The sequence below is a fragment of the Peromyscus californicus genome, unplaced genomic scaffold (assembly GCF_007827085.1).
Source record: "Peromyscus californicus insignis strain IS unplaced genomic scaffold, ASM782708v3 Scaffold_3__1_contigs__length_106647218, whole genome shotgun sequence".
Taxonomy (NCBI): domain Eukaryota; kingdom Metazoa; phylum Chordata; class Mammalia; order Rodentia; family Cricetidae; genus Peromyscus; species Peromyscus californicus.
Window position 1 is genome coordinate 64,096,977 of NW_026294551.1, and position 19,654 is coordinate 64,116,630.

At 54.3% G+C, this 19,654-nt stretch overlaps 1 protein-coding gene and 1 pseudogene across 1 annotated transcript in view; one reads left to right on the forward strand and one right to left on the reverse strand.

Annotated features, from left to right (window-relative positions):
- Nucleotides 1-19,654, forward strand: part of Obscn (obscurin, cytoskeletal calmodulin and titin-interacting RhoGEF) — a 141,532-nt gene that overhangs the window by 45,259 nt on the left and 76,619 nt on the right. The window contains exons 17-37 of the mRNA XM_052757447.1: nucleotides 838-1,113; nucleotides 4,937-5,212; nucleotides 5,887-6,162; nucleotides 7,109-7,384; nucleotides 8,250-8,534; nucleotides 8,693-8,959; nucleotides 9,078-9,347; nucleotides 10,219-10,485; nucleotides 10,838-11,104; nucleotides 11,286-11,395; nucleotides 11,496-11,649; nucleotides 12,155-12,316; nucleotides 12,409-12,513; nucleotides 12,886-13,152; nucleotides 13,407-13,676; nucleotides 14,192-14,458; nucleotides 14,557-14,823; nucleotides 14,910-15,176; nucleotides 16,322-16,594; nucleotides 17,262-17,528; nucleotides 17,661-17,927. Of these exons, the coding sequence (XP_052613407.1) occupies nucleotides 838-1,113; nucleotides 4,937-5,212; nucleotides 5,887-6,162; nucleotides 7,109-7,384; nucleotides 8,250-8,534; nucleotides 8,693-8,959; nucleotides 9,078-9,347; nucleotides 10,219-10,485; nucleotides 10,838-11,104; nucleotides 11,286-11,395; nucleotides 11,496-11,649; nucleotides 12,155-12,316; nucleotides 12,409-12,513; nucleotides 12,886-13,152; nucleotides 13,407-13,676; nucleotides 14,192-14,458; nucleotides 14,557-14,823; nucleotides 14,910-15,176; nucleotides 16,322-16,594; nucleotides 17,262-17,528; nucleotides 17,661-17,927 (5,136 nt within the window). The remainder of the gene's footprint in view (nucleotides 1-837; nucleotides 1,114-4,936; nucleotides 5,213-5,886; nucleotides 6,163-7,108; nucleotides 7,385-8,249; nucleotides 8,535-8,692; nucleotides 8,960-9,077; nucleotides 9,348-10,218; nucleotides 10,486-10,837; nucleotides 11,105-11,285; nucleotides 11,396-11,495; nucleotides 11,650-12,154; nucleotides 12,317-12,408; nucleotides 12,514-12,885; nucleotides 13,153-13,406; nucleotides 13,677-14,191; nucleotides 14,459-14,556; nucleotides 14,824-14,909; nucleotides 15,177-16,321; nucleotides 16,595-17,261; nucleotides 17,529-17,660; nucleotides 17,928-19,654) is intronic.
- LOC128123607 (uncharacterized) lies at nucleotides 2,946-3,052 on the reverse strand (annotated as a pseudogene).

Below are 19,654 nucleotides of genomic sequence, written 5' to 3' on the forward strand. Positions count from 1 at the left end.
TCACCTCCTACATTTTGCCAAGTTCACAGCATGTTGCCATCCAATGAACAGTGACTGGGGATGAGCGAGAAGCTTGAGTTATGACACCACAGTTCTATGCACACGTGGCCAGAAAGATCAGAGGCTTGCCACCATCAGGACCAGGCAGTAAGGGCCACATGTGGTCCAGGTGCCCTTCAGAGGCAGCAGAAAGATCAGAGGCTTGCCACCATCAGGACCAGGCAGTAAGGGCCACATGTGGTCCAGGTGCCCTTCAGAGGCAGCAGAAAGATCAGAGGCCTGCCAAAATCAGGACCAGGCAGTAAGGGCCACATGTGGTCCAGGTGCCCTTCAGAGGCAGCAGAAAGATCAGAGGCCTGCCACCATCAGGACCAGGCAGTAAGGGCCACATGTGGTCCAGGTGCCCTTCAGAGGCAGCAGAAAGATCAGAGGCCTGCCACCATCAGGACCCAGCAGTTAGGTCCACATGTGGTCCAGGCTGCCCTTCAGTTAACGTGGGACAGGGCGTGGAACCTTAAGGACTCTGAGACCTTGTGAGAACACACCCTTACACAGTCCTGTGGGAGGGTCAAGTGGACAAATGTCATGACTTGCAGACCTTTCCAGCATGCGCCTAGGAACAGGCACAGCAGCTCTCCTGAAACAGCCTAGGCAGCATGGGCAAGCTGTGCACACATATTTTGGTTTGGTGCTGAGAGGGACAGTGGCTTCTGGGATCAGGCAGTGAAAAACCTAGACAATGTTCTGTCCTCCTCCTATACCGCCCAGTACTTCTGCCCACATGGCCTTTCTCACTGATTACATCTCTGACCTTGTGCATCCCTCTTTGCCCCCCAGAGCCCAAGGTGATGTTTGCCAAGGAGCAGCAGGCTCGTAGCGAGGTGAAGGCAGAGGCGGGGGCCAGTGCCACACTGAGCTGCACGGTGGCCCAGGCCCAGACTGAGGTGACCTGGTTCAAGGATGGGAAGAAGCTGAGCTCTGGCTCGAAGGTTCGAGTGGAGGCCTCGGGCTGTGAGAGGAGGCTGGTGGTGCAGCAGGCGGGCAAGGCGGATGCTGGAGAGTACAGCTGTGAGGCCGGGGGACAGAGGGTCTCCTTCCGCCTGGACGTCACAGGTGGGTGCTGAGACACTAAATTGGCCTTGTGGGAGGTTCAGTGCCTGGCTCATGCCCATGCTGACTCTGTGCTCCTGTGTTACACACTTGTGTTACACACTGTCTCTTCATGCCTCCCCTTTTCCCATCCTCATGTTCTCTCCTCAGGTTCTCTCCTTCCTGTATACCTGGAGAGATGTTCCCAGGTTGGGGAGTTTCATCTTTGTCATGTTTTGTTCCTGCCTGGAGCCTTCCTGATGTGGCTTGGGTCCATCTTTTTGACCATATGAGGCCAAGTGTCCTCACTTGGGATCTGTGTCCAGGCTGCTCTGCTCTGGGCTGTGCTCCCACATGGACCTGAGAGCACTCTCTCTCCTTCAGAGCTCTCAGTGGCTCTGAATGTGACGAGGGGAAGTTTGACCTCCTATTCATACTCAGAGTCATCTCCAGCTTGGCCTTCAGGTCGTCCAAGGTTTAGTCTGGACAGCCCTCCCTGCTTTTCCCATGGTGCCCTCCGTGTTAGCGCCTGTGCAGAGGACCAGCAGCACAGGGTCCTGGGCTGAGAACCTCTGAGCTTTGGACCTCTCTTCCCAGCAATCCTTGTTTTCCTTTCGCCTCAGCCAGAACTTTATACATGGATTGTACCTCTTAAGAATTTGTTTTATACATTTAGAAATTTTAAGGACTATGAAGCTCGCTCTACAAATGACAGCTCCTGTCAAGAAAGCAGCCCTTGTTCGACAATATTCCACAACATCCGCAAAATGGCCTGGAAATTCAGGCCCCCGTCTCCCCCTGCGGGCTGCCAAGAGATCTGTGAGCTGACATTACTGTCCTTTGTGAGAAGCACTCAACCTGGGGAGCTAGTGGGAAGGCTCAGCAGGTTAACCTGCTACCCATGACCCTAGTTCAGTTCCCCCAGCCCACCTAGTGGAAGGCAAGAAGGGAGTCCCCTGAACTGTCCTCTGACCTCCACACATACATGGTAACATGCCCCACACAAAATAAAAAAATAAATGTTATAAAAGACGAGTTTAACCTGAAGAGGGCGGCTTGAAGTTCCCTCTGAGGCACCACCACAAGGCAGTTTGGGATTGTTTTCATGAAATGCCTTGTTGTTGTGAGGACCAAATGAAGTATCCCTGATGACAAATGATTTTTTTTTTTTTTTTTTTTTTGGTTTTTTGAGACAGGGTTTCTCTGTGTAGCTTTGTGCCTTTCCTGGAACTCGCTTTGGAGACCAGGCTGGCCTCGAACTCACAGAGATCCGCCTGGCTCTGCCTCCCGAGTGCTGGGATTAAAGGCGTGCGCCACCACCGCCCGGTGACAAATGATTTGAAGGGAATATCACATGACTTTATGCACATAAATTTTGAATAGTTGCATTAAATTGATCAATTCCTTAGAACTGTTATAAAAACTTATAGATGAAAAAAACAGGAAATTCAAATAGCCCTGTAGCCCTTTAAGTCGACAAATACTAGTTTCAAAAACTGTTATAGGAGAGGGCCTGGAGAGATTGTTCAGCTGTTAAGAGCACACACTACTCTTGTGGTAGACCTGAGTTCAATTCCCAACACCTGTATCAGGTCACAACTGCCTGTAATTCCATCTCTGACTTCTCTGGCTCTGGGAGTGCCACACACACAGACACACAGACACACAAACACACACACACACACACTCTAACACACATGTGCACACATACACTCACACACATGCACACGCACATACACATACTAACATTTAATCACTCACTCATAACACATGCACACACACATATACACACATATACACACACTCAACTTTTTAAAAAAAATAAATATTGTAGAAGAGTTAAAATATAAAGCTAAAAATATTCTGGAAGTAAATAATTTATGTAATGGTCATTTCTCTAGAATTCAAAGGGTATGTATATCACTTTCTACACTTGATCTTAGCCAAAAGGCCGAGAAGCGATGTGTATATCACTTTCTAACTCACTTAATGTAGACAGTACAATATTGACCAAAATGACAGACATTATTAAAAACTGTACGTACAAGTCAATCTCTCATAAATGCTGAAATAATGTATACAAAATATCAACAAACTGATTGGGGCAATATGCTAAGAGCTGAGTATACTGGGGTAACGTTAGTCCAGGGATGCAAGGCTGGCTTAGTATTAGAATGTAAAAGCCAATAAAATCTATAATCTTGGGAGAATCAGAGCTGGAGAGATGGCTCTGTAGTTAAGAGTGGAGGACCCGCTCTTGTGGAGGACCTGAGTTCACTTTCTAGCCCCTACATCAGTGAGTTCACAATCTCCTGTAACTCCAGCTCTAAGGGATCAGTGGCCTCCATTAGCACTGACACTCACTCGCATGTGCAGACACACAGACACACACAGACAGACATACAGACACACACACACACACACACACACACACACACACACACACACACACACGCATAATTAAAAGTAAAGTAAATATATGTTTTAAAAGTTTTCAAAAGGAGCCAGGGGCACACATCTTTAATCCCAGCACTTGCGGGCCAGACTTAGCTGGATTTCTTTGCGTTTGAGGCCAGCCTGGTCTAAAAATCAAAATCAAGTTGTAGGACAGGCAGGGTTACATAGTGAAAACCTGTCTCCAAAACAAAACAAATTGTTTTTACATCATATCTAGAAGATATGAAATCTAAATCTACTTATGTATATTAAAAAATTCTTGTGTTGGGCATGTAGCTACATGATAGAGCCCTTACACAGCTTCCCTAAAACCCTGACACCAGAGAAAAAGAATCTCTTGAATTAGTAATAAAAAGAGGCCTCCCGAATTTCACGAGTGAATTTCACAGGTGCCACGGTAAACACGCAGCCATGAATGATTTCTCTTTCGTTGAAGATGGCAGAGGGGCTTCATGAACAATACATGGCCGGCATAAAGCTCTAAGGAGTACAAATTAAAGAAACGTAATTTACAGAAAGGTGGATGTCACGGTTGGTGTGATTACCATTTCTGTATGGAAACTAGCAAAAAAAGAGTGGGAAATTATATCAGAAAAGAATCGTGATAGCCAGGAGTGATGGCACACACCTTTAATTCCAGCACTTGGAAGGGAGAGGCAGGTGGATCTCTGTGAGTTCAAGGCCAGCCTGGGCTACAGAATGAGTTCCAGAATAGCCAGCTGACTCAAAAACAAATAAAACAGACAAACATACAACAAATAACAATAAACAAAATTGTCATAATATCCCAAGGGTGCAGCTACTAGTTCAGTGTCTAATGAAAGACGTTCAGGCTTCTGAGGGGAACTTACGTCAGGAAGACAACGGAGAGCAATGGAGAGGGTATTAGTTGGTGGTGAGATAGACATGGAAAACCCAGAGAGGCCCAGTCCTGGTGACTGTCCAAGAGCTAAAAGATTTATGAAGAAAGAGTGTAAGAACATTTCATCTGCCAGATGTTAAAAGATATTTTTATTCCATCTTTCTGATGGTCCAGGCCACCTCTTCAGCATTGCATCAGATGATACTCAAAGAAGGCAGGGGCCTTGCATGGTCCCGGGGGATTCTCCATTGCCACTGTAGGGCGAGTGCACGTGTATGCTGACCTACTGTTGCTTCTTGCAGGAGCCTTGTACAGACTCTGTCAAGGCATCCCTCTGCTGCAGTGATGGGCAGTGTGGCTGAACTGTGCTTTTATGCTGAGAGATGCTCAGGCTTCTTCTGGGCACAGTGAGTGCCGTGTCTGGAGGGTGTTCTGCTCTCCAACGGTCCTATTCAGATCTTCTCCCCCCACGTGGCCTTCCTGACTTGGACAGTGTCTCTGACTTTGTGCATCCCTGTCTGCCCCCAGAGCCCAAGGTGGTGTTTGCCAAGGAGCAGCAGGCTCGCAGCGAGGTGAAGGCAGAGGCGGGGGCCAGTGCCACACTGAGCTGCACGGTGGCCCAGGCCCAGACTGAGGTGACCTGGTTCAAGGATGGGAAGAAGCTGAGCTCTGGCTCAAAGGTTCGAGTGGAGGCCTCGGGCTGTGAGAGGAGGCTGGTGGTGCAGCAGGCGGGCAAGGCGGATGCTGGAGAGTACAGCTGTGAGGCCGGGGGACAGAAGGTCTCCTTCCGTCTGGACGTCACAGGTGGGTGCTGAGACACTAAGTTATCTTGTAGGGGTTCAGTGATTGACTCAAGCCAGGGCTGCCTCTGTGCTCCTTCTGTTTGGCTTTGTCTGTTATACATTGTCACTTAATGTCTTTCTCTCATCCCTGGTGGTGGGCCTGTCCCTGATGGGATGGATGTCACCCCAGGTGACACTGTCTGCACACATGTTTCGTGGCTGGTGTGAGGAGGAACCCAGAACACAAGGCTAATAGATAAGCCAGTTAAGAACTGTTAAACCACTGACAGCCCAGCCCCTTCCTTACATAGCAGCCGACATTGCTCAGAGTAGGCAAGTGCATGGGGCCTCAGGGACCCTCAGGGACCCTCAGCCCTGGTGATGATGTTCCCTGAACAATGCTATTGGCCGTGTTCTGTTGTCATGGAGGGGCAGAGGCACATATGCTGTGACCCTGCGGTCCTTCCCTCCAGGAGGCTTGCAACAGACACTCTGTCACGTGCCCTCCTGCAGGGATAGTGTCCTGTGTGGATGATGTGATTTTGTACTGAGAGGCGCTGGAGTTTCTCTCCTGGGCATGGTCAGTGCCCAGCCTGGATGAGGTTCCGTCTCCAGCTGACCTAGTCAAGCTGGTTTCCCATGTAGTCTTCCTGACCTAGACAGTGTCTCTGACTCTATGCATTTGGTCGTCACCAGAGCCCAAGGTGGTGTTTGCCAAGGAGCAGCAGGCACACAGCGAGGTGAAGGCAGAGGCAGGGGCCAGTGCCACACTGAGCTGCACGGTGGCCCAGGCCCAGACTGAGGTGACCTGGTTCAAGGATGGGAAGAAGCTGAGCTCTAGCTCGAAGGTTCGAGTGGAGGCCTCGGGCTGTGAGAGGAGGCTGGTGGTGCAGCAGGCGGGCAAGGCGGATGCCGGGGAGTACAGCTGTGAGGCCGGGGGACAGAAGGTCTCCTTCCGTCTGGACGTCACAGGTGGGTGTTGTGATACTAAGCCTCTGTGGAAGTGATGACTGACTCATGCCCATGACTGATCCCGTGTGCCTTCTGTTAAGTCCGGTCCCTTTACTCACTCTTGTGTGCTTTAGGCGGTGGCCGGCCATGCTGACCATGGCCGACCCTATGCTCTGTCTGTACACTGTCTTCTCTTCACGTCTCCCCTCTTCCCATCCCTGTGTTTAGTCCAGTGTTGAGCAAGACACCGAATGGGAAGGGTGTCCCAGGAAGGTCTTTTCCTTCTTGAGTGCCCTGATGTTCCCAGGCTGGGGAGTTTCATCTTGGTCATGTGTTTGTTCCTGCCTGGAGCAGGACCTGCCTTGGGTCCATCTTGGCTGGTGCTGACCAAGGAACAGCAGGCAGGTAACCTGGCTGCATCAGACTCTGTGGAGGAAAACAAGCCCTGAGCAGACACTATGGATTATTTAAGATCTCGGGATATTACTTAAATAAGAAATAATTCCACTCAACACAAATGAAAACCAACACTTCCATGTCTGATGAAACCTTACACCGGTGTATCTTACCCCTGATGCATGGCAGATGGGGAAGATACTGTGCACATGGCAGACGTGTGTGTGAATATAGAGAGAGTGCCTAACACTGACTATGAACAGGGCAGAAGCAGTGTTAGCCAGGGAGTAAATGTCCCATCACTGAAGAGCAAGTTCTAGTGGCCAGAACCGGGAATGGGCCTCCACCTGGCGAGGCCTCAGAAACTGTAAGAGATCCCGTCTACAGCGGGGTGGGATGTGTGGATAACTGTGGTTTTGTGCCCACAGGGATTGGGACATCTTAACCCATCAAGTGCAGAGCCTGGGGGCTTGTTCTGTTCTATGGCCACCATATCCAATCCTTCCCTCCCCGTGTGGCCTTTCTGACCCAGACAGTGTCTCTGATCCTGTGTGTTCCCATCTGTCCCTAGACACCAAGGTGGTGTTTGCCAAGGAGCAGCAGGCTTGCAGCGAGGTGAAGTCAGAGGCGGGGGCCAGTGCCACACTGAGCTGTGAGGTGGCCCAGGCCCAGACTGAGGTGACCTGGTTCAAGGATGGGAAGAAGCTGAGCTCTGGCTCGAAGGTTCGAGTGGAGGCCTCGGGCTGTGAGAGGAGGCTGGTGGTGCAGCAGGCGGGCAAGGCGGATGCCGGGGAGTACAGCTGTGAGGCCGGGGGACAGAAGGTCTCCTTCCGCCTGGATGTCACAGGTGGGTGTCACTGTGTTCAGGGAAGAGATGCAGCTGACCACTCAGAGGCACGAGGGCTCCTTGTCTGGTTCTCCCAGCCCTGTCTCTGTCCCTTTTATTCCTCTCCTGTCCCCTGCCCTCTACTCTGAGGACAGAGCCCTTTCCCCTGTATTGATGTCTCCTGTCCCCATCCACCTCACTGCCTTCCTCATCACCGGTTCTGTTGGGCTGGCTAAACCTCAAGTTCTGGGGAGAGGGGCCTTGTTCCGGTGGCACCGGAGTGGACCTTCCTGCAGTTCTGAGTCCCCGTGGGCTCTCAGTGTTCTGGCCCGAGGTTCAGGAACCTGCTCTTCCCGGTGCAGGCCCACGAGTCCTGGTAGTTCTGCTGCCATGTAGCACGACGTCATGGTGCTTGTCCGGAATTGGTTACTACTGTACCCGCCTAGCTGGACTTGTCCTCAGCTGTGGCCCGTGACACACCCGCACATCACAAGCGCATGGTCTTTCTAAGTGCAACTGCTGGGTGAGGCTCCGCTGAGCCATCTTGGTCTCCCCCCACACCCGCCCTAACGTTTGCCAATAGTTTGGCCCCCAGGCTGTCTTCTTCGCAGCCTCTATGGACTTTCAGTCTCATCCCAGGTCAGGCCAGTCATACTCTGGGGTGCTAGCTGCCTGCCTACTCTTCCATGCCGTTCTGGCTCGTGGGCTGAAGTCTCCCTGGAGGGCAGGACTCCTGGGTTCTTGGTTGGGACAGCGCTGGTGATGATGGCCCTTAGGCGACATAATGTCCTTGCTGGCTGAACAGAGGGGCAGCAGCTCACACTCACTGTTGTTGGAGAGTTGTATATGCTTGCCCTTACACTCATGCCTACTTACCTCTCCTCAGAACCAGAGCCTGAGTCCCGAATTCCAGAGAGACCCAGCCGCAGGGAGCCTCTGGTGGTCAAGGAACACGAGAACATTGTCCTGACCGCCACGCTGGCTGCGCCCTCTGTGGCTGCTGTGACCTGGCTCAAAGACGGCGTGGAGATTCGACGCAGTAAGCGGCATGAGGCCACCAGCCTGGGTGATACCCACACCCTGACCGTGAAGGGTGCCCAGGTGCTAGACAGTGCCATCTACAGCTGCCGTGTTGGCAAGGAAAGCCAGGACTTTCCGGTGCAGGTGGAAGGTAAGCAGCCGTTGGGGGCCAGGAGTCTGGGTCTCCTCCAGGGTTCCTGCATCTGCCCCAAAGACTAGTAGGCAGTATCCCACAGCAAACCCAGTGTAGGGCTCTGGACACATGGCCATCTCCACAGGGCACTGGCTGACACCTTCTTCTACCCTCAGAGGTTGCCGCCAAGTTCTCCAAACCCCTGGAGCCTGTCGAAGGGGAATTGGGTGGCACCGTGAAGCTGGTCTGCGAGCTGACCCCAGAACAGGCTGAGGTTGTGTGGCGCTGTGGGAGCACACAGCTGCGAGAGGGCAAACGCTTCCAGATGACATCTGAGGGGCCTAGGCGCACACTGACTGTGTCTGGCCTTCGAGAGGATGATGCAGAGGAGTATGTGTGTGAGAGCCGGGATGACCGAACCAGCGCACGGCTCACTGTCAAAGGTACCTGTGGGTGAGCTAAGGTGGCTTCCTGGGGGAGAGGTCCTTTCGTGTGTCTGTCTCGGGTGTGTCTCTGCAGAGCCTCTCCCGTGGCCTCTCAAGAAGACTTTTCCCTCTGCAGTTCCCCGGGTGGTCAAGTTTACATCTGGATTGAGCGCCGTGGTTGTCGAGGAAGGTCAAGAGGCCACCTTTCAGTGTGTCGTGTCTCCCAGTGATGCGGCAGTCACGTGGTACAAGGATGGCGCCCAGCTGCTGCCCAGCGAGAAGTTTGTTATGGCACAGAGTGGCGCCACCTGTAGCTTGACCCTCTTGGGTCTGACCCTGGAGGATGCTGGCCGTGTCACAGTGGAGGCTGAGGGCGCCTCATCTTCTGCTACCCTCCGGGTCCGAGGTAAGCTGGGGGCTGGCAGGACTGCCAGGATGTCTGGTTGCTCCTTGCAGTAGGTGCCTTTCCCTCCCCGTGAGCTGACGAGACAGCGCCATATTGTTCTCTTGTGTGGGGCTGATCTGGTTGACATGAACTCTGTCAGCTATGGACAGAGGTGATTTGGTGTGGGGGCGACTAGGTACCGTCTCTTCAAGTGTACTTGGCAGGGGATAAGGCTGAGACAATCCAGAGAGACCTCTTTCTGGTTGAGGCTGCGATGGCCAAGCAAGGGGGAGGCTGTGCTCAAAAGCTCAAGAGCAGGAGGGATGGGTGTGCTTCGAGAGGCAGGACTTCATCTGAAGAAGCGGCAGGCGTGGCAGGCTCTTGAGTGTGGGAGTCATGAAGGTGGCTGTACCTCCCAGAGGAGGGAGAATGATGGGTCAGCTGAGCCCACGCTGGAGCCTTTCTTCTCCCCATATATCTTAGCATGAGCAAGTGTCCTGGGGCCTTGTTAAAGGGCAGGCAATGGGACAGTGGCTGAGGGATTGTGGAGTGGCCCTACTCAGGTGCTGAAGGCTGACTGTTGATGGCATCTGGCCATAGTTAGGAGTTCAACACAGCCGACTGGAGCAGAGCAGCAGGGCTTGTGATGAGGGTGTGGGTGGGGTGGAGAAGTGGGGGATGGGAGACTGGGGGGGGAGGAGACAGAGGAGGAAACAGCCTTAGCTTCCCCCATAAAGTGCACCTATGTTAGGTCTGCCATTTTGGGCTTACCTTGCTTGAAGTGGGGCTGCTCGTGTGGTGGGGCTCTCTGGCCTGGACTCAGGCTGGCCCAGGGGTGGGGCCCAAGCAGGCCCCAAATGGCCAAGACGAGCTCCGCCCTTCTGTGTCTCAGAGGCACCAGTCCTCTTCAAAAAGAAGCTTGAGCCACAGACGGTGGAGGAGAAGAGCTCCGTGACGCTGGAGGTGGAGCTGACGCGCCCCTGGCCGGAGGTGAGGTGGACACGGAATGCCGCAGTCCTGGCGCCCAGCGAGAACGTGGAGATCCATGCCGAGGGTGCTCGGCACCGTCTGGTGCTGCGCAGCGTGGGCTTTGCGGACCGTGGCTTCTTCGGCTGTGAGACACCAGATGACAAGACCCAGGCCAAGATCAATGTGGAAAGTAAGCCCAGGGTTGGAACCGCAGAGGAAGAGAGGGGACTCCTCCGGAATTGGGGGATGTGGCTTTGTGTTGGCTATGAGGACGGGTGGGATTTCCTTTTGGGAAGACAGGCAGTCACCCTGGTTCTGGTAAGTGGAACCAAGGAAGGAAGAGATGGAGGAGGATGTAGGAGGGTCAGGCCTGGGGTTCAGCTGGGGTTGAGGTAGAGCTGGGTGGAGGTGGTGACTGGGGCCTGACTCCTGGGCCCTTACTCCTGTGGCCTCCAGGGTGGTAGGTTGGGCCCACATCTGGGTCTGAGTCCTGGCTGGTTGGAGGGTCTCAGTTTACTAGCTCACTAGCGTCCCTCTGACAGTGCGGCAGGTCCGGCTGGTTCGAGGTTTGCAGGCCGTGGAGGCTAAGGAACAGGGCACAGCCTCCATGGATGTGGAGTTGTCCCATGCTGATGTGGAGGGCAGCTGGACTCGAGATGGCCTGCGGCTTCAGCCTGGGCCCACATGTCACCTGGCTGTACAAGGCCCCATCCACGTCCTCACACTCTCGGCACTGAGGCCACAGGACAGCGGGTTGGTGGCCTTCAGGGCTGAGGGCGTGCACACGTCTGCACAGCTCATTGTCACCGGTGAGTAAATGAAGGCTGGCAGCCCCACTCCAGAGCACACCTATTTCATTTCCCTAAGTGGCCCAGGGGGGCAGATGGGACCAGGCAGGAAGTGGAAACCCCTTTATGTGACTACAATTAACCCACCGTATCAGAAAGTACCTCCTGACTCCGTGTCTTCCTTCCCTCCCTCCTGTCTCAGAGTTGCCGGTGAGCTTCACCCGACTACTACAGGATGTGGTGGCCACCCAGAAAGAGAAAGTGACCCTGGAGTGTGAGTTGTCACGGCCAGTGGATGTGCGCTGGCTGAAGGTATCACTCTCTCCTCCCTACTCTTCCCTGTGGGCATCCAGGAGGTGAACCCCTTCTCCTGAGCCCCTCTGGTGCCTGACCAGTCCTCCCTGCCCTACAGGATGGTGTGGAGCTGCGGGCAGGCAAGACCATGGGCATAGTGGCCCAGGGAGCCTGCAGGAGTCTCGTCATTTACCGATGTGAGGTTGGGGACCAGGGTGTCTATGTGTGTGATGCTCTTGACGCTCAGACCTCGGCCTCTCTGAAGGTGCAGGGTGAGTTCTGGGCAGAGAGGGCAGGGAAAGTTGGCAGGTGTGAGTAGTGCTTTCTTGTGCCTCTGCTTCCCCTAGCTTGCCTGCAAGATGGTAGATGTGCTGGGAGTACCCTATGTTTCTGGGCATGCCAGCTGTCTGTAGTATTCTGTTGCTGTGAAGAGACACCAGGACCACAGCAACTGTTATAAAAGGAAAGCATTTAATTAGGGCTGGCTTACAGTTCAGAGGTTTAGTTCATTGTCATCATGGCAGAAAGCATGTCAGGGCACAGGCAGACATGGTGCTGGAGAAGGAGCTGAGAGGTCTACATCCGATCCACAGGCAGCAGGAAGAGAGACATTGGGCCTGGCATGAGCATTTAAAACCCCAAAGTCTACCACCAGTGACACACTTCCTCCAACAAGGCCACACTTCCTAAGGCCACTCCCTAAGCATGCAAATATCTGAGTCTGTGGGGGCTATTCTTGTTCAAACCTCCACGACAGCCCTCTCTCCCTTCCTGCAGGCCGCAGTGTTCAGATTCTGAAGCCACTGGAGGATGTGGAGGTGATGGAGAAGGAGGGTGCCACCTTCTCCTGTGAGGTGTCCCATGAGGAGGTTCCTGGCCTGTGGTTCCGAGAATCCAGCAAGCTACGGCCCAGCGACAATGTGCGCATCCGGCAGGAAGGTAAGAGGGCAGGAGGGCTGCCGAGCAGCGTGGGTGGGGTTCCCTGGCTGCTCTCTTCTCTCTCAACAGTTTGGAGTGTGCTTTGTCTCCAGGGAGGACGTACACTCTGATCTTCCGGAGGGTACTGGCGGAAGATGCGGGCGAGATCAAATTTGTAGCTGAAAATGTAGAATCAAGAGCCCACCTCCGAGTGAAAGGTGAGGAGGTCTGAGGGGAGGAGAGGAACCGGACATGGTGAGCTGGGCCTTACAGACAGCTGGCCTACCACAGGCCTGGGGTGCTGTAGGACCCCTCTAGACTGGGCAGCAGTGACTCATGAAGAGGGTAGAGTATGTCTCCTTAGTGGGAAGGGGAGGTTCAAAGACTCCAAGCTCCACTTTGTGGTGGTCAGTTGTACCCAGAAGACTCTAGATTAGCCCTCGGTGGGACACTTGACTTGGCCACCTGCTGGCCAAGGTGGAAGGCACGGGCAGCTGGTTTGGAGCAGAGGTCAGTCTCTTGGTTCCTAGGAGGTTGCCAAGGCAAAGCTTCCAGGTCACCGTCCTGACCCCACCTGCCTGTGTCCACAGAGCTGCCTGTAACCCTCCTGCGCCCACTGAGGGACAAGATTGCCATGGAGAAACACCGTGGCGTGCTTGAGTGCCAGGTGTCCCGGGCCAGTGCCCAGGTGCGGTGGTTCAAGGGCAGAGTGGAGCTGCAGCCTGGGCCCAAGTATGAAGTGGTCAGTGATGGCCTTTACCGCAAACTGGTCATCAATGATGTGCAGCCGGAGGACGAAGATACCTACACCTGTGATGCCGGTGACGTCAAGACCAGTGCCCAGTTCTTTGTGGAAGGTGCGGGGTGAAGGGGTGGACAGTCTTCCTGGGTTTCGGGGGCAGGGCGGGGAGGATTTGTGGCTTCTGTGGCTTGCTCTGGAGATTCTGGAGGCTGCCACTTCTGACAGGGGCCTGACTGGGGACACCCAGGCAGCTGGGGAAGGATGCTTGGCTACATGGCAGAGAAAGATAAGAAGGAGCAGACAGCTTGTAGGGTGGGGAGACCGGTCCCTCTTGAAGAGTTTCCCTGGCGACCGGCTCCTCTTCCACAGAGCAATCCATCACCATCGTGCGAGGCCTGCAGGACATGACAGTCATGGAACCCGCCCCGGCCTGGTTTGAATGTGAGACCTCCATCCCCTCCGTGAGGCCGCCCAAGTGGCTCCTTGGTAAGACCGTGCTCCAGGCAGGGGCGAATGTGGGCCTGGAGCAAGACGGTACTGTGCACCGACTGACATTGCATAAGACCTGCTCCACCATGACTGGGCCTGTGCACTTCACCATCGGCAAGTCCCGCTCCTCTGCCCAGCTTGTCGTCTCAGGTGAGCATGCGGCACGGGCAGAGCTGAAGAGGGACGCGGCTCAGAGACGTGGGTGGCCACAGTTTAGGGCCGTGCGTGGACATGGCTTGGGGGAGGACATAGGAACAGTGGCCAGGCACAGGTGGCCCACGCCAAAGCAACCATGCTTGGGCTCAAGGCTGTGCGTGGACACTACTCAGTGGTTTGACAGAGTGTGGAGCAGAACATGGGCACTGGGTAGCACACGGGGTGCTTAGGAGCTGGCTTTGGGGGCTAGGGATATGGTCAGAGGCCTGCCAAGTAGGATATAGGCACTCAGGCATGGCAGGGCTTTGGGCCAGGGCAGCATGTGGTAGTCTATGTTGGCTGGGACCGAGGTGTGTGCGGGCAGTGAGGGGCACGTGCAGCACACCCCCCAAAGGAGGTGGCCAGGCGCATCGTAGGGGCTGTGGATGCAAATGGCTTAGAGCCCAGGCTAGGCAGGGTGGTCTGGTCTCCTGTGGCTCCCAGCCCTGCCCTTGCGTTGTCCTCTCTAGACATCCCTGTGGTACTGACACGGCCACTGGAGCCCAAAGCAGGGCGCGAGCTGCAGTCTGTAGTCCTGTCCTGTGACTTCAGGCCGGCCCCCAAGGCTGTGCAGTGGTACAAGGAGGACACCCCGCTGGCCCCGTCAGAAAAGTTCAAGATGGCGCTGGAGGGCCAGATGGCAGAGCTGCGCATACTCCGGCTCACTCCGGCTGATGCTGGGCTCTATCGGTGCCAGGCGGGTAACGCCCAGAGCAGTGCCAAGGTTACTGTGGAAGGTAGAGAGCTGGGAAGGAGGGGTGGGCAGCGGGCCCCACTCCAGGGTGAAGGGGGTGGCTGATCGTGTGGTGCTGAGGTGCTGGTGTGTCCCTGGCAGCTCGGGAGGTGACAGTGATTCAGCCACTGAAGGATGCTGAAGCCGTGGAGGAAGGCCGGGTCTGCTTCTCATGCGAGCTGTCCCATAAGGACGAGGACGTCGAGTGGTCACTCAATGGGACACCCCTGTACAATGACAGCTTCCACGAGATCAGCCGTGAGGGCTGTCTCCACACACTGGTGCTGAAGAGTGTCCGGCAGGCCGACGCAGGCACGGTGTGTGCCACCTCCCCAAAGGTGTCAGTTTCTGCCCAGCTAGTGGTCAGAGGTGAGAAGTCCTGTGGGGGTCTGTGGGGTGCCCTCCCCCTGGGCGGGCCCAGGCTCCTCTCACCGGCCCATGCCATTCCCCTCCAGCAAAGCCAGTGGTGTTCCTGAAAGCACTGGATGACGTGTCTGCCGAAGAGCGTGGTACGCTGGCCCTGCAGTGCGAGGTCTCAGACCCTGGAGCACATGTGGTTTGGCGCAAAGATGGCGTGGAGCTGGGTCCCGGTGACAAGTATGACTTCTTACACAAGGCAGGCACTCGGGGCCTAACGGTCCATGACCTGAGCCACGAGGATGCCGGACTGTACACCTGCCACGTGGGCAGTGAGGAGACCCGGTCCAGGGTCAGCGTGCATGGTGAGCGGCTGGGGCTCCATGCAGGATGGCTGTCTTAGAGTTTCTATTGCTGTGAAGGGACACCATGACCATGGCAACTCTTATAAAGGAAAGCATTTAATTGGGGCTGACTTACAGTTTCAGAGGTTTAGTTCATTGTCATCATGGGGGCAGGGTGCATGGTGGCGTGCAGGGAGGCATGGTGCTGGAGAAGTTGCTGAGAGTTCTTCATCTTGATCCGCAGGCAGGAGAAGCAACTGTGTCCTAGGCATAGCTTGAGCGTGTGAGACCTCAAAGCCCTCCCCCACAGTGACGCACTTCCTCCAACAAAGCCACACCCTAATAATGCCACTCCCTGTGGGGGCCATTTTCTTTCATACCATCACAGTGGTGCTAGGCCTTCCATCCAGAAGCTCCAGGCTGCTCTTCAAGACTGAAAGGCTATTTTTTTGTGTATCCAGGAGGCACCAGAGAAGTTGTCTGTAGCACACAGGGCTTAATGTAGCCCTTTGAGGTCCAGGGGCAGGCAGATGGGCTAAGGAATAATTGTCTACAGAGTCTCACAGTGTGGGGGCTGGTATGGATCTGCTCAGATCCTTGACATTTGCTTTGTACCATGTGTTGGGATTGAGAGGAAGTCAGCCAGGCATGTGTGGGATACTGAGAGGTATGACCAGGAGACAATCTGTAAAGGGCTCCCAGGCCAAGGGCAGATGTCCTATCCCGCAGGTGAACAGGCCCACAGGCCATCTATGTTCCCATTCTCTACAGAGCCCCAGAAAGTCCCTAGGTTCATAGTTGCTCTCCCACTCAGCACTGTTATTTTAAAGAGGCAGGCCCCTTTGAGCACACTCTCTCAGCTTGGCCAGCCACCCCCTGTCCTGGCTCAGGTCTGGCATCCTGGCTTAGAGGAGACAGGTTGGCAGCCTTTTCATTCATGATCCCTCTGGGGCTCTGTGTCAGCCTTATGGGAAGGGGAGCACAATGAGATTTTCATAGGACTAGACTTGCTCTCTCTGGAAGGGGTCACTTGTGGGGTACCTGTCCCTCCTCTCCTGGTTTTACAAGATGGTACTGACCTTTCCCGCTGCCTGGCCTGTGGTACTACTGTTCCCTCCGGTTGACATCTGTGGGCTGACTGGTGACCTGTTTCTTATGTCCCACAGATCTGCACGTGGGCATCACCAAGAGATTAAAGACAGTGGAGGTGGTGGAGGGAGACAGCTGCAGCTTTGAGTGTGTCCTGTCCCACGAGAGTGACAGTGACCCAGCAGTGTGGACCGTCGGTGGGAAGACAGTGGGTAGTTCTGGCCACTTTCGGGCCACTCGCCAGGGCCGCAAATACACTCTGACAGTCAAAGACGCCGCGCTCAGTGATGCAGGGGAGGTGGTCTTCTCAGTGATGGGCCTCACATCCAAGGCCTCGCTCATCATCAGAGGTGGGTGTTGTGGCTGGGACCAGGGGCTGACACTGTGAACTGGGGCACTGTTGGGCTCTTTCTAGGGACTGTCTACCCATCATGGTGGGGACCCAGTATATCTGTTGGGGGTGCTGGGGGAAATTTCCATTATTGAAGGAAGTCATTCCTGCCTGAGCATCTGAATTTCTAGAGCAAGCCGAGAAGTCTGGTCTATCACCCATGGGCTGACCGCTCTCAGTGCATGTAGCTTACTCAGCCAGTCTGACACTTAAGCAGAGGCCAGGGAGGCTGGAAAGTAGCCTCTGATGTCTTGTAGCTTGTGCTTCTGACTCACACACTTGGTGCTCCTGAGTGGATCTGCACAGGGACCAGCCAAGCTGTGGCCATAGGAGTCTTGAATGAGGTGCCCTTGTAGCACATGCGTCCCAGGTCTCACCATTAATGAGGGCTTCCAGCACTTCAAAGTCCTGAGCCTCTAGGGGTCTCAGGTCCCCAGGAGTCAAGGGCTATAGAGTCTGTGGTTTTAATCTCTAGAAAATGCGTGTTCCTTAACGCCTGTCTGTCCTCATCCTGGCCATGGCTGAGGCCACTTCTAAGGGATTGTTGCAGTGACTCTGTGTCTTAGGCCATGGCTGGTTCTATGGCCAAGGGTGTGCCTTGTAGGAACCATCTCTCCTTATTTCAGAGAGGCCAGTGGAGATCACAAAGCCCTTGGAGGACCAGCGCACTACCCTTGGAGAACACGTGACGCTAAGCTGTGAGCTGTCTAGGGCAGGCACCTCCGTGCGCTGGCTGAAAGATGGGAAGGCCATCCGGAAGAGTCAGAAGTACGACCTGCTCAGTGAAGGCACGCGGGCTGTGCTGGTTGTCCGCGAGGCCTCACTCAAGGATTCTGGAGAGTACACCTGTGAGACAGAAGCTTCTAGAAGCACCGCCAGGCTCCTTGTGAAAGGTAAGCTCACCCCTGTCTGTCTGCCCTGCAGCATGGCCTGGGACCACCCCCAGGACCTCAGTGGAGGCATCTACTCTGGTCAGCCTGTGTGCTCAGGTTGGGGGTGTTTTGTCCTGTTTGTCCCTTACCTAGAAAAGGCAAACCGCTTCACGGAGGAGCTGGCTGACCTGCAGGTGGAAGAGAAGGGCACAGCTGTGTTCACGTGCAAGACAGAGCACCCAGCATCTGTCGTGACCTGGCGCAAAGGCCTCCTGGAGCTGCGTGCCTCAGGGAAACATGCCCCGAGCCAGGAGGGCTTGACCTTGCAGCTCACCATCAATGCCCTGGAGAGGACAGACAGTGATACCTACACCTGTGACATTGGCCAAGCCCGGACCCAGGCCCGGCTCCTCGTCCATGGTGAGGCAGCCCTCACGTGCATGCTGCTTTCGGCTCCTTGGTGGGTGCTCGGGTCTGCTTTATCTGAAGTAGACTCTGGAGGCTCAGAAGTGGTGAGTCATCAGGACTCTGCTTGTTCTGGACCAGCCCAGCCTTAGTTTCTCTATGTCTAAGGGTAGAGCAGATCACTTGGGTATCTCAGGCTTTCCTTGTGTGACCTTCTGTGAAGGAGCTGATGGACTGCCCTCATTTATACAGTGGGTACTTGCTGTGCTCTCACACTATCTAGGCCTGTGCTGAGTCCCAGGGTATGTGCTCTGTGTGTGCTTGCACACATGGTGTGTTATTTATTGCTGAGGGACTGCTTACCATGTGGCAACTAAGGCGCCCCATGTGTTCTGAGTGGAGAGCTGACTATCATTGTGACCAATATTGATAGTGTCAGTTTAGAAAAGGATAGAGACAATGTTGTTAAAGAACAGTCATCTTGTTGGGGATGCATGGTATCGAAATGAAAACCCAGGGTGCATCCCGGAGCAAGGAGGCACAGAGGGAGACAGGTGGCCACGAGCTGCTTGGGTACAGAGCTCAGTGTTCCTTCAGACATGGGGCAGGAGCTGGTGTCTGTGGTTGGTGGGGTTATCCCTGCTGGGCAGATGGCTGTCCAGGGCGTCTGTTCTGAGTTGCTGCAGAGCTCGAGGTTAAAGGCAAACTTGGATATGATTGGTGTGTGTGGAACAAGAGGGGATTTCTTTAGGGACTCAAGAACGCGTTTGTGTGTGCCAGGCAGGGTTTGACAAGCGTGGTCTCTGCAGAACTTACAAGCACAGTTTATTGTTGTTCTGTTTGTTGTTCTCTCTGTTCTCACTTGTGAGGTGCCTTCCCCTCCAATATGCAGCGTGAGAGCTTTGTTCTCTCTGGTTGGTAGAGAAGGAAAGTGGTATCCAGCCTGGGTAACAGGGATGTGTCATGGTATCAGAGCAGAGAGGACCCCAGCCCTCCTGACCACAGCTTTCACCTGGCTCTCCAATCCTAGGGTGGAGTCCGGGTTGGTGTTTATTGGAACCCACCCCCGCCCCCGAAGTCTGCCTCCAGGGTATGACGTTACTCATGTTTGTGAGACGCCTCAGCATTAGATAATTAGAAGTAACAAAGTTTGCCCTCTCTGTTTGCGGGTTCTGCATCTTCAGATTTAGCCTCTCATTATTCAGAAACACGTGGAAAAAGAAATTGTGTGGCTAGGGATGGGGAGATGTTAAGCACCTGCTGTGCAAGCTTCTGGACTCGAGTTTGGATCCCCGAGAGCTCATGGCAGTGCAGCTGCTTGGGAAGGTGGAGACGGTAGATCTCAGAGCAACCTGCCTATCAAGACCAGCCATATAAGTGAGCTCTGGGCTTGATTGAGAGAACCAGCGTCACTGAATTAGATGAAGAGCTGTTAGGAAGATTCCCGACATCAACCTTGAGCCTCTACATGCGTGTGCACATGCACACACATGTACTTCCACACATGTGAACATGCACGCACACACATGCACACTGCACACACACATGGAAAACAAAAGCAAATATGGCTGTGATGAACACAGACGTTTTTCCTTGTCACTGTTCCCCAAACAATACAGTGTATCGCTGCACCGAGTACTTCTAATGAATTGGCTACTTAAAAACCAGTTGTTTAAAATTTACCAGCAGACGTAGGCAGAGTGCAAATACTTCATTTTTTTATATGGGACTTGAGTGCCCTC